This window comes from Amphiura filiformis, chromosome 7, assembly GCF_039555335.1.
Source record: "Amphiura filiformis chromosome 7, Afil_fr2py, whole genome shotgun sequence".
Lineage (NCBI taxonomy): Eukaryota > Metazoa > Echinodermata > Ophiuroidea > Amphilepidida > Amphiuridae > Amphiura > Amphiura filiformis.
Window position 1 is genome coordinate 4939616 of NC_092634.1, and position 14396 is coordinate 4954011.

Below are 14396 nucleotides of genomic sequence, written 5' to 3' on the forward strand. Positions count from 1 at the left end.
GATCTCCGGACCTATTTTTTGGCAGGCGAAGACACTTACCGTAACACCACGTATTCGTATTGGATACATGGAGGAAATATTCCGTATATATAATAACATATGTGCGTTATTCATACAAAAATGACGTTCACTGTCGAACCTCAACGGATTTAGACTGATAAAATAGTGCTTGATAACAAACATACACTTTTGGAATTATTTGAGACATTTTTGCGTTTACGTGTTAAACCAAGGACGACGTCAAAATTCAGTCAACCTTGCCCCCCCCTGCGCATTCATAACGACATGTAGCGTTGAGCATAGGTCTATGCTGCTGCTGCTGATGATGATGACTGTGATTGTGCGTTGTTCCTTTGCTGATAATCACTTCATCAACGCAACGTCATAAACATCTTATAACATCATCATGCAATAAAAATGCAATTTCACACTATTTTGGCTCATAATAAGTTTTAAACCAGGTGTTCCTGGCTACTACGTCACTGAGTTACTGCTTCTTGTTTTCAGGACTCTGTGACAGGTAAGCGAGTATTCGCAACAAATTTACTGAAAGTAATGCAGTGTGTATTTGATCATAGATCACGATCTATATTCATGATAATATGATTGTGCTCTAGATAATCACCTTCCAATAAGGGCAGAAATTTGGTATTTTGGTTGATGGGCGGTTCTCAATTAATATTGTTACAAACTATGCAAATTGTATTTGACGTTACAGTTTATAGCCCCTCGAGATTGGGGACTTAAAAAAGAAACAGACAAAAATTAAAACAAATTAAAAAACAAAATATGCAGTAACCAGTGATAACAGATGCGACTTTTAAAACCATATCAGGCAAGTATTTAATCCAATTTGTCATGTGTTTAGAAATACTCAATATGTATCCCAATTTACATTTTTTACAACAGATCAATGCAGCAATCATGAACTAAATAAGTAAGCTTAGCCCCTTATCTATTGATACGCGTATTCTCTTCAATCCAGTCAATAAAGTTCTCAACTCTAGTATATACGCCATATCTTCCAGCCCGAGCACATCCTTCGCCCCATGAAATGATACCTTTTAAATCATAGGTTGAACTGCCGACTTCTGTAGGTAACATCATCGGTCCTCCACTGTCGCCTTGGCACGCATCACGACCACCTGCATAGAACAGTAAGGGATAAATGCGGTAATTCAAATGCAATGAAATACATAATTATATTTTACAGGTACTGGGTGTCCAAACATTTTTACATGTAAGTATTCCCAACATATTAGTGGCTACAATTTTAAATTTCAATTACGAATCTGCGATACTTACTTACATATCCCTAAAAGAGTGAAATCTACTCTTTTGGAGTGACTCAAAGGGACCACTCCGAAAAGAGGAAAATGTCACACTTTGAGAAAAACAAAAATTAATATGGTCAACTTGACTTCCAACGATACAACATGATAATCTCTACTAAGATAGCACTTCTGAACCTTGAATTGAAGTTCATGTTTCTTGTGGGGACTCTTTTAAATTCGTTACACTGGCTTCCAATAGACAAGAGAATTTGCTTCAAAGTGCTACTCTACATTTACAAGACATTGAACGATCTGGCACCACCCTACCTCTCTGATTGTCTGACCATCCGTGTTCCAACTAGGGAAGGCCTTCGTTCAAATCAAGATCTTACGCGCCTTATCATTCCTAAGACAAACAGACTGATAGGTGATGGATCGTTCAGTGTCTTTGGACCCAGAATCTGGAACAATCTTCCTTCATCCATTAGGTCATCTCCCACAGTTACTACTTCCAAACGTAGCCTGAAAACCCATCTTTTTAACCATTGCTGATTTTTGTTGTTTCTTTTGCATATTTTTGTTTTCTTGTAGTCTTTAGTTGTAGGGTAAGTTTTCTGTAAAGTGCAATGATCATTTCTTTGAAATTGCGCTATATAAATGCCGTATGTATGATAACAGAAACGACAGCCAGTTAAAAATTAAAAGTATTTTTAACATTCCATTACAAATTCCCAACTTGCTTATGCCACTAACTAACATACCTGTTTCAAAGCCTGCACAAATCATGTGATCCGTTATGGTGTACGTGTTGGCATCTTGACAAACCGTGTTTTCTACCAGTGGTACATAAGCCTCTTGCAGGGTCGAAGAAGCTACGTTAAACTCATGTAGTCTTCCCCATCCAATGATAATGCCAATATCATTGTCATCCTCATCATTCACGGAAGAGGAAACTTCCTCATCATCCAGTGTACCTGGCAAACAAATAGGTCTGATGCGTTCCGTCAATTGGACTGGTTGGCTAAGGTGAAGTAGCGCTATATCAGCATCGTACAGCTCCAAATCGTAGTCTGGTGGTCGTAGAACCACACCGTCAAATGTACGCTAAAGAAGGTGAAATGAGCGAAGCAATAAATTAAATGTGATCTTGATGATTAAAGAGTTTAACTTCAACACTACACTATTTTTCGCTCACCTGGAACGTTTTCACTAGTTCGACTAGCGTCTTCAGTGAATATCCACTCGTATAAATGTGATCTTATTTCATTTTTATCTCTTTTTTATTTTTGCCAATGGTTTGCCTTGCCCTTGGCGCATTGATCGCTTTAGGATCAGATTTGTATGTACTTTTGTAGATAAGCCCTACATTATTTCAACCAGGTGCCATAGCTTCTTTGGCCACAACCCGTAATACGGACATAAACAGACTTTGTGATTATCTGCTCTGCAGTTTAACGATGACGATGACGGTGATGATGATGAGGGATGCCGTACCCAGGACTTACGGGCTAACCATCAAAAAGAGGGGACGCCTGATTAGGTTACTATAGTAAAACCCACTGGCAAAAATTGCATTGATCATTTCATAGCGAGTGTGCAGAAGAATTCCATTACCACAGATATATTGTGTAGGTCCTGTGGTTATTGAGTTATGTTGTAAAGAGGGCTGAAACAACAACACTTTTGTAAAACAAAACACTTTTGTATCAAGCAAGTTTTCAAAGTATATGATTTGTAAAATGAACTTTTGCAAAACATCAAAGTGTTATTCTTCAATAATATAGCGATTTAGATAATGAAAATTTTGGCTGCTTCGACCAACAATACCTAGGACAAGGACAAGCTCGAATTATGACGTCATAGCGAAATTGTTTTGGAAATGTTTGTACTTATTTCGGTATTACCTGTAATATTGATGCCAAATAATTAAAGATAAAGGTATTGTTTTAGCCGCTGGAATGCATCTATTGTCTCATATAACACGGGCGACATCATTATTTTCAGTAAAACAACGAGGCGAAGTCGAGTTGTTTTACGCCAAAAAATGGGTATTGTAACGCATAAACAAAACATATCTAAATAATCGATATGGTAGGGCAATATATCAGCTATCACATACCTTTTGAATTTTAAAATTGACGTTTTTGAAATTAAAGAATTGTAAGAAACTACCTCATTTTCAACCGTTCCACGAAGACATAGACGCTTCATGCGCTGATGATGCGCAGTGATTAGCAATCCGAATACAGGTCATCGATTGATATTTGAATCCTTGGAAAGGCTTGAAAATGAGGGAATTCTTATAATACAAGAGTGGTTAATTGTCAAAATTGAAAAAGTATGTGATAGTTGATTTAGTCCTCAACCACACCAATTATTTAGTTATGTTTAGTTGTCGCGTTAAATACCTAAACATTTAAGTTTCCGACGATACAGTTCTTTCAGGGACACCCTGTATGTATACAACAATACAACTACAATCCCCGAAATATGTCGTTGAAACGCTTTAGGCATCTTGAATGAAATCAAAAGTGTATTTTTAATGTGGATAAAAATGTTCAATATTTGGAGTTAGAAGAAAGCTGGGCCATCAATTAACACATATCCCTTCCTCACCCCCCCATCATTCAATGTTGCGACTCTTTAGAGACACGCTGAACACATTTGCACGTTTCAACGACATATTTCTAAAGACGCTTTAACGTTTCAAGACATATTTCGGGGATTGTCTGAGGCAATCGCTAAAATTAACATCTGATTTTAAACTTTTGGCTGTAACTTTAAAACTACTTGATAGAATTACTCCAAATTTTCAATGAATATTAGTTAAAGCATAAGCTATGATGTGGATATAAAATAAAACAACTAATTGTATCAATTTTGACTATATCGCCCTGCACTACAAGCAGGTTGCACCCATCACCTGTGTATGTCTACAATCATAGATTGAACACAGTAGCGCTCTTTTCAAACATACTAATCTTACAGATGTGAGTGATCAGCATGATATAGTTCAATGCATAGGTATCACGTGAACGCTGCAGTGCAGGGCAATATAGTCACAAAACGACCTTTTTCACCTTTTTCAGACCAACGCCCTCCCCCAAAGCAAAAAACCAAAAAAAACGAACCAATAAAAAAATCGCATTAGTACGCTCATGAAGTAGGCCTACTCATGCAGAGATATCTTGAAAATTGATCATTTTATTTGCGTGAAATGGTAAAGTGCAATTGTAAATCGTCCCATTGAATCACATAGTGATTTGACGGTTTACCATACCCTAATACTGAATATTAATACAAGGAGTTTCTTTAATTTAGAAATGGTAAACCGTTGACAAAATTCATAATTTAGGCCGATTTGGTGTCAACTTTTATTTGTAAAGTGTTTTGTTTGAAAGCTTGTTAAAAACTACATCTAATTTTACTATTTACCGTTTTGTTAGCTCTAATATTATTTACATTTTACGGATTATAGCAAATGTAAATCGTCTGTCGAGGTTTACCATTTTCATAATAACGAGAATGCAATGCGCACCCATATAATTATCACGGAATCCCGTAATTATTTCAATATGACAGCGTGGTGTAATGGATAGTACTTCAGACGGTGAAACGAAAGGCTAGTGGTTCGAGCCCCAACAGTTTCACCTTTTTTTCCTTTTTTTGTGTGACTTATTGACATTGTGAAACACGAAAATAAGTTGTAAAACCCTAATTTATCTATGGCATGATAATTGATTTTTTTAAATTGTAATAAAGACACAAATAGATCCGGACATCTTTAAAGGTTATGAATATGGGCACTTTAGCAATTGTAAGATAAACTATTCTTCTATATTCATGACAATTGACATTGTGAAACACGAAAATAAGTTTTAAAACCCTAATTTATCTATGGCATGATAATTGATTGTTGTTTTTTAAATTGTAATAAAGACACACATAGATCCGGACATCTTTAAAGGTCATGAATATGGGCACTATAGCAATTGTAAGATACCCCCCACACCCACACACCCACTAACGTTCAAGTTTCATACGTTTCATAAGTATTTACTTATAGAGTGCTTGCACATAAGGTCATTAGTTCAAATCATCTCCTCTATAGGCACGCTCCAGAAGATATGCAAATGGATGGAGTACAAAAGAATTATTTGACCACTACCTAAATAAAAGATGAGTTGTGTTATTTTGTGCCCACACCATAGCCTAGCTATTAATAAATATAGTCATGGAATTTTTTTTCACGCGGTACCTATGCATTGAACTATATCATGGTCGTTTTTGACTATATTGCCCTGCACTGCAGCATTCACGCGATACCTATGCATTGAACTATATCATGCTGATCACTCACATCTTTAAGATTAGTATGTTTGAAAAGAGCGCTACTGTGTTCAATCTATGATTGTAGACATACACAGGTGATGGGTGCAACCTGCTTGTAGTGCAGGGCGATATAGTCAAAATTGATACAATTAGTTGTTTTATTTTATACCCACATCATAGCTTATGCACTAACTAATATTCATTAAAAATTTGGAGTAATTCTATCAAGTAGTTTTAAAGTTATAGCCAAAAGATTAAAATCAGATGTTAATTTTAGCGATTGCCTCAGACAATCCCCGAAATATGTCGTTGAAACGCTTTAGGCATCTTGAATGAAATCAAAAGTGTATTTTTAATGTGGATAAAAATGTTCAATATTTGGAGTTAGAAGAAAGCTGGGCCATCAATTAACACTTTTCCTTCCCCACCCCCATCATTCAATGTTGCGACTCTTAGAGACACGCTGAACACATTTGCACGTTTCAACATTGCACGGGGGAGTGGGGGGACTTATTTTCCCCTAAGACGCTTTAACGTTTCAAGACATATTTCGGGGATTGTCTGAGGCAATCGCTAAAATTAACATCTGATTTTAAACTTTTGGCTGTAACTTTAAAACTACTTGATAGAATTACTCCAAATTTTCAATGAATATTAGTTAAAGCATAAGCTATGATGTGGATATAAAATAAAACAACTAATTGTATCAATTTTGACTATATCGCCCTGCACTACAAGCAGGTTGCACCCATCACCTGTGTATGTCTACAATCATAGATTGAACACAGTAGCGCTCTTTTCAAACATACTAATCTTACAGATGTGAGTGATCAGCATGATATAGTTCAATGCATAGGTATCACGTGAACGCTGCAGTGCAGGGCAATATAGTCACAAAACGACCTTTTTCACCTTTTTCAGACCAACGCCCTCCCCAAAGCAAAAAAACAAAAAAACGAACCAATAAAAAAATCGCATTAGTACGCTCATGAAGTAGGCCTACTCATGCAGAGATATCTTGAAAATTGATCATTTTATTTGCGTGAAATGGTAAAGTGCAATTGTAAATCGTCCCATTGAATCACATAGTGATTTGACGGTTTACCATACCCTAATACTGAATATTAATACAAGGAGTTTCTTTAATTTAGAAATGGTAAACCGTTGACAAAATTCATAATTTAGGCCGATTTGGTGTCAACTTTTATTTGTAAAGTGTTTTGTTTGAAAGCTTGTTAAAAACTACATCTAATTTTACTATTTACCGTTTTGTTAGCTCTAATATTATTTACATTTTACGGATTATAGCAAATGTAAATCGTCTGTCGAGGTTTACCATTTTCATAATAACGAGAATGCAATGCGCACCCATATAATTATCACGGAATCCCGTAATTATTTCAATATGACAGCGTGGTGTAATGGATAGTACTTCAGACGGTGAAACGAAAGGCTAGTGGTTCGAGCCCCAACAGTTTCACCTTTTTTTTCCTTTTTTTTGTGTGACTTATTGACATTGTGAAACACGAAAATAAGTTGTAAAACCCTAATTTATCTATGGCATGATAATTGATTTTTTTAAATTGTAATAAAGACACAAATAGATCCGGACATCTTTAAAGGTTATGAATATGGGCACTTTAGCAATTGTAAGATAAACTATTCTTCTATATTCATGACAATTGACATTGTGAAACACGAAAATAAGTTTTAAAACCCTAATTTATCTATGGCATGATAATTGATTGTTGTTTTTTTTAAATTGTAATAAAGACACACATAGATCCGGACATCTTTAAAGGTCATGAATATGGGCACTATAGCAATTGTAAGATACCCCCCACACCCACACACCCACTAACGTTCAAGTTTCATACGTTTCATAAGTATTTACTTATAGAGTGCTTGCACATAAGGTCATTAGTTCAAATCATCTCCTCTATAGGCACGCTCCAGAAGATATGCAAATGGATGGAGTACAAAAGAATTATTTGACCACTACCTAAATAAAAGATGAGTTGTGTTATTTTGTGCCCACACCATAGCCTAGCTATTAATAAATATAGTCATGGAATTTTTTTCACGCGGTACCTATGCATTGAACTATATCATGGTCGTTTTTGACTATATTGCCCTGCACTGCAGCATTCACGCGATACCTATGCATTGAACTATATCATGCTGATCACTCACATCTTTAAGATTAGTATGTTTGAAAAGAGCGCTACTGTGTTCAATCTATGATTGTAGACATACACAGGTGATGGGTGCAACCTGCTTGTAGTGCAGGGCGATATAGTCAAAATTGATACAATTAGTTGTTTTATTTTATACCCACATCATAGCTTATGCACTAACTAATATTCATTAAAAATTTGGAGTAATTCTATCAAGTAGTTTTAAAGTTATAGCCAAAAGATTAAAATCAGATGTTAATTTTAGCGATTGCCTCAGACAATCACCTAAATATGTCGTTGAAACGCTTTAGGCATCTTGAATGAAATCAAAAGTGTATTTTTAATGTGGATAAAAATGTTCAATATTTGGAGTTAGAAGAAAGCTGGGCCATCAATTAACACTTTTTCCTTCCCCACCCCCCCATCATTCAATGTTGCGACTCTTTAGAGACACGCTGAACACATTTGCACGTTTCAACATTGCACGGGGAGTGGGGGACTTATTTTCCCTAAAGACGCTTTAACGTTTCAAGACATATTTCGGGGATTGTCTGAGGCAATCGCTAAAATTAACATCTGATTTTAAACTTTTGGCTGTAACTTTAAAACTACTTGATAGAATTACTCCAAATTTTCAATGAATATTAGTTAAAGCATAAGCTATGATGTGGATATAAAATAAAACAACTAATTGTATCAATTTTGACTATATCGCCCTGCACTACAAGCAGGTTGCACCCATCACCTGTGTATGTCTACAATCATAGATTGAACACAGTAGCGCTCTTTTCAAACATACTAATCTTACAGATGTGAGTGATCAGCATGATATAGTTCAATGCATAGGTATCACGTGAACGCTGCAGTGCAGGGCAATATAGTCACAAAACGACCTTTTTCACCTTTTTCAGACCAACGCCCTCCCCCAAAGCAAAAAACCAAAAAAAACGAACCAATAAAAAAATCGCATTAGTACGCTCATGAAGTAGGCCTACTCATGCAGAGATATCTTGAAAATTGATCATTTTATTTGCGTGAAATGGTAAAGTGCAATTGTAAATCGTCCCATTGAATCACATAGTGATTTGACGGTTTACCATACCCTAATACTGAATATTAATACAAGGAGTTTCTTTAATTTAGAAATGGTAAACCGTTGACAAAATTCATAATTTAGGCCGATTTGGTGTCAACTTTTATTTGTAAAGTGTTTTGTTTGAAAGCTTGTTAAAAACTACATCTAATTTTACTATTTACCGTTTTGTTAGCTCTAATATTATTTACATTTTACGGATTATAGCAAATGTAAATCGTCTGTCGAGGTTTACCATTTTCATAATAACGAGAATGCAATGCGCACCCATATAATTATCACGGAATCCCGTAATTATTTCAATATGACAGCGTGGTGTAATGGATAGTACTTCAGACGGTGAAACGAAAGGCTAGTGGTTCGAGCCCCAACAGTTTCACCTTTTTTTCCTTTTTTGTGTGACTTATTGACATTGTGAAACACGAAAATAAGTTGTAAAACCCTAATTTATCTATGGCATGATAATTGATTTTTTTAAATTGTAATAAAGACACAAATAGATCCGGACATCTTTAAAGGTTATGAATATGGGCACTTTAGCAATTGTAAGATAAACTATTCTTCTATATTCATGACAATTGACATTGTGAAACACGAAAATAAGTTTTAAAACCCTAATTTATCTATGGCATGATAATTGATTGTTGTTTTTTTTAATTGTAATAAATATACACATAGATCCGGACATCTTTAAAGGTCATGAATATGGGCACTATAGCAATTGTAAGATACCCCACACCCACACACCCACTAACGTTCAAGTTTCATACGTTTCATAAGTATTTACTTATAGAGTGCTTGCACATAAGGTCATTAGTTCAAATCATCTCCTCTATAGGCACGCTCCAGAAGATATGCAAATGGATGGAGTACAAAAGAATTATTTGACCACTACCTAAATAAAAGATGAGTTGTGTTATTTTGTGCCCACACCATAGCCTAGCTATTAATAAATATAGTCATGGAATTTTTTTCACGCGGTACCTATGCATTGAACTATATCATGGTCGTTTTTGACTATATTGCCCTGCACTGCAGCATTCACGCGATACCTATGCATTGAACTATATCATGCTGATCACTCACATCTTTAAGATTAGTATGTTTGAAAAGAGCGCTACTGTGTTCAATCTATGATTGTAGACATACACAGGTGATGGGTGCAACCTGCTTGTAGTGCAGGGCGATATAGTCAAAATTGATACAATTAGTTGTTTTATTTTATACCCACATCATAGCTTATGCACTAACTAATATTCATTAAAAATTTGGAGTAATTCTATCAAGTAGTTTTAAAGTTATAGCCAAAAGATTAAAATCAGATGTTAATTTTAGCGATTGCCTCAGACAATCCCCGAAATATGTCGTTGAAACGCTTTAGGCATCTTGAATGAAATCAAAAGTGTATTTTTAATGTGGATAAAAATGTTCAATATTTGGAGTTAGAAGAAAGCTGGGCCATCAATTAACACTTTTCCCTTCCCCACCCCCCATCATTCAATGTTGCGACACTTTAGAGACACGCTGAACACATTTGCACGTTTCAACATTGCACGGGGGAGTGGGGGGACTTATTTTCCCCTAAAGACGCTTTAACGTTTCAAGACATATTTCGGGGATTGTCTGAGGCAATCGCTAAAATTAACATCTGATTTTAAACTTTTGGCTGTAACTTTAAAACTACTTGATAGAATTACTCCAAATTTTCAATGAATATTAGTTAAAGCATAAGCTATGATGTGGATATAAAATAAAACAACTAATTGTATCAATTTTGACTATATCGCCCTGCACTACAAGCAGGTTGCACCCATCACCTGTGTATGTCTACAATCATAGATTGAACACAGTAGCGCTCTTTTCAAACATACTAATCTTACAGATGTGAGTGATCAGCATGATATAGTTCAATGCATAGGTATCACGTGAACGCTGCAGTGCAGGGCAATATAGTCACAAAACGACCTTTTTCACCTTTTTTCAGACCAACGCCCTCCCCAAAGCAAAAACCAAAAAAAACGAACCAATAAAAAATCGCATTAGTACGCTCATGAAGTAGGCCTACTCATGCAGAGATATCTTGAAAATTGATCATTTTATTTGCGTGAAATGGTAAAGTGCAATTGTAAATCGTCCCATTGAATCACATAGTGATTTGACGGTTTACCATACCCTAATACTGAATATTAATACAAGGAGTTTCTTTAATTTAGAAATGGTAAACCGTTGACAAAATTCATAATTTAGGCCGATTTGGTGTCAACTTTTATTTGTAAAGTGTTTTGTTTGAAAGCTTGTTAAAAACTACATCTAATTTTACTATTTACCGTTTTGTTAGCTCTAATATTATTTACATTTTACGGATTATAGCAAATGTAAATCGTCTGTCGAGGTTTACCATTTTCATAATAACGAGAATGCAATGCGCACCCATATAATTATCACGGAATCCCGTAATTATTTCAATATGACAGCGTGGTGTAATGGATAGTACTTCAGACGGTGAAACGAAAGGCTAGTGGTTCGAGCCCCAACAGTTTCACCTTTTTTTTCCTTTTTTTTTGTGTGACTTATTGACATTGTGAAACACGAAAATAAGTTGTAAAACCCTAATTTATCTATGGCATGATAATTGATTTTTTTAAATTGTAATAAAGACACAAATAGATCCGGACATCTTTAAAGGTTATGAATATGGGCACTTTAGCAATTGTAAGATAAACTATTCTTCTATATTCATGACAATTGACATTGTGAAACACGAAAATAAGTTTTAAAACCCTAATTTATCTATGGCATGATAATTGATTGTTGTTTTTTAAATTGTAATAAAGACACACATAGATCCGGACATCTTTAAAGGTCATGAATATGGGCACTATAGCAATTGTAAGATACCCCCCACACCCACACACCCACTAACGTTCAAGTTTCATACGTTTCATAAGTATTTACTTATAGAGTGCTTGCACATAAGGTCATTAGTTCAAATCATCTCCTCTATAGGCACGCTCCAGAAGATATGCAAATGGATGGAGTACAAAAGAATTATTTGACCACTACCTAAATAAAAGATGAGTTGTGTTATTTTGTGCCCACACCATAGCCTAGCTATTAATAAATATAGTCATGGAATTTTTTTCACGCGGTACCTATGCATTGAACTATATCATGGTCGTTTTTGACTATATTGCCCTGCACTGCAGCATTCACGCGATACCTATGCATTGAACTATATCATGCTGATCACTCACATCTTTAAGATTAGTATGTTTGAAAAGAGCGCTACTGTGTTCAATCTATGATTGTAGACATACACAGGTGATGGGTGCAACCTGCTTGTAGTGCAGGGCGATATAGTCAAAATTGATACAATTAGTTGTTTTATTTTATACCCACATCATAGCTTATGCACTAACTAATATTCATTAAAAATTTGGAGTAATTCTATCAAGTAGTTTTAAAGTTATAGCCAAAAGATTAAAATCAGATGTTAATTTTAGCGATTGCCTCAGACAATCCCCGAAATATGTCGTTGAAACGCTTTAGGCATCTTGAATGAAATCAAAAGTGTATTTTTAATGTGGATAAAAATGTTCAATATTTGGAGTTAGAAGAAAGCTGGGCCATCAATTAACATTTTTTTTCCCTTCCCCACCCCCATCATTCAATGTTGCGACTCTTTAGAGACACGCTGAACACATTTGCACGTTTAAAGACGCTTTAACGTTTCAAGACATATTTCGGGGATTGTCTGAGGCAATCGCTAAAATTAACATCTGATTTTAAACTTTTGGCTGTAACTTTAAAACTACTTGATAGAATTACTCCAAATTTTCAATGAATATTAGTTAAAGCATAAGCTATGATGTGGATATAAAATAAAACAACTAATTGTATCAATTTTGACTATATCGCCCTGCACTACAAGCAGGTTGCACCCATCACCTGTGTATGTCTACAATCATAGATTGAACACAGTAGCGCTCTTTTCAAACATACTAATCTTACAGATGTGAGTGATCAGCATGATATAGTTCAATGCATAGGTATCACGTGAACGCTGCAGTGCAGGGCAATATAGTCACAAAACGACCTTTTTCACCTTTTTCAGACCAACGCCCTCCCCCAAAGCAAAAAACCAAAAAAAACGAACCAATAAAAAAATCGCATTAGTACGCTCATGAAGTAGGCCTACTCATGCAGAGATATCTTGAAAATTGATCATTTTATTTGCGTGAAATGGTAAAGTGCAATTGTAAATCGTCCCATTGAATCACATAGTGATTTGACGGTTTACCATACCCTAATACTGAATATTAATACAAGGAGTTTCTTTAATTTAGAAATGGTAAACCGTTGACAAAATTCATAATTTAGGCCGATTTGGTGTCAACTTTTATTTGTAAAGTGTTTTGTTTGAAAGCTTGTTAAAAACTACATCTAATTTTACTATTTACCGTTTTGTTAGCTCTAATATTATTTACATTTTACGGATTATAGCAAATGTAAATCGTCTGTCGAGGTTTACCATTTTCATAATAACGAGAATGCAATGCGCACCCATATAATTATCACGGAATCCCGTAATTATTTCAATATGACAGCGTGGTGTAATGGATAGTACTTCAGACGGTGAAACGAAAGGCTAGTGGTTCGAGCCCCAACAGTTTCACATTTTTTTTCCTTTTTTTTGTGTGACTTATTGACATTGTGAAACACGAAAATAAGTTGTAAAACCCTAATTTATCTATGGCATGATAATTGATTTTTTTAAATTGTAATAAAGACACAAATAGATCCGGACATCTTTAAAGGTTATGAATATGGGCACTTTAGCAATTGTAAGATAAACTATTCTTCTATATTCATGACAATTGACATTGTGAAACACGAAAATAAGTTTTAAAACCCTAATTTATCTATGGCATGATAATTGATTGTTGTTTTTTTAAATTGTAATAAAGACACACATAGATCCGGACATCTTTAAAGGTCATGAATATGGGCACTATAGCAATTGTAAGATACCCCCCACACCCACACACCCACTAACGTTCAAGTTTCATACGTTTCATAAGTATTTACTTATAGAGTGCTTGCACATAAGGTCATTAGTTCAAATCATCTCCTCTATAGGCACGCTCCAGAAGATATGCAAATGGATGGAGTACAAAAGAATTATTTGACCACTACCTAAATAAAAGATGAGTTGTGTTATTTTGTGCCCACACCATAGCCTAGCTATTAATAAATATAGTCATGGAATTTTTTTTCACGCGGTACCTATGCATTGAACTATATCATGGTCGTTTTTGACTATATTGCCCTGCACTGCAGCATTCACGCGATACCTATGCATTGAACTATATCATGCTGATCACTCACATCTTTAAGATTAGTATGTTTGAAAAGAGCGCTACTGTGTTCAATCTATGATTGTAGACATACACAGGTGATGGGTGCAACCTGCTTGTAGTGCAGGGCGATATAGTCAAAATTGATACAATTAGTTGTTTT

The 14396-nt window shown here is 35.2% G+C and overlaps 1 protein-coding gene across 1 annotated transcript in view; it reads right to left on the reverse strand.

Moving 5' to 3' along the window:
* Positions 1 to 313: 313 nt before the first annotated feature.
* The window catches only part of LOC140156576 (mannan-binding lectin serine protease 1-like), a 30896-nt gene continuing 16813 nt past the window's right edge, over positions 314 to 14396 (reverse strand). Inside the window, exons 11-12 of the mRNA XM_072179515.1 lie at positions 2036 to 2378; positions 314 to 1145 (exon numbers count right to left, since the gene is read on the reverse strand). Coding sequence (XP_072035616.1) covers positions 952 to 1145; positions 2036 to 2378 — 537 coding nt within the window. The 3' untranslated portion in view covers positions 314 to 951. The remainder of the gene's footprint in view (positions 1146 to 2035; positions 2379 to 14396) is intronic.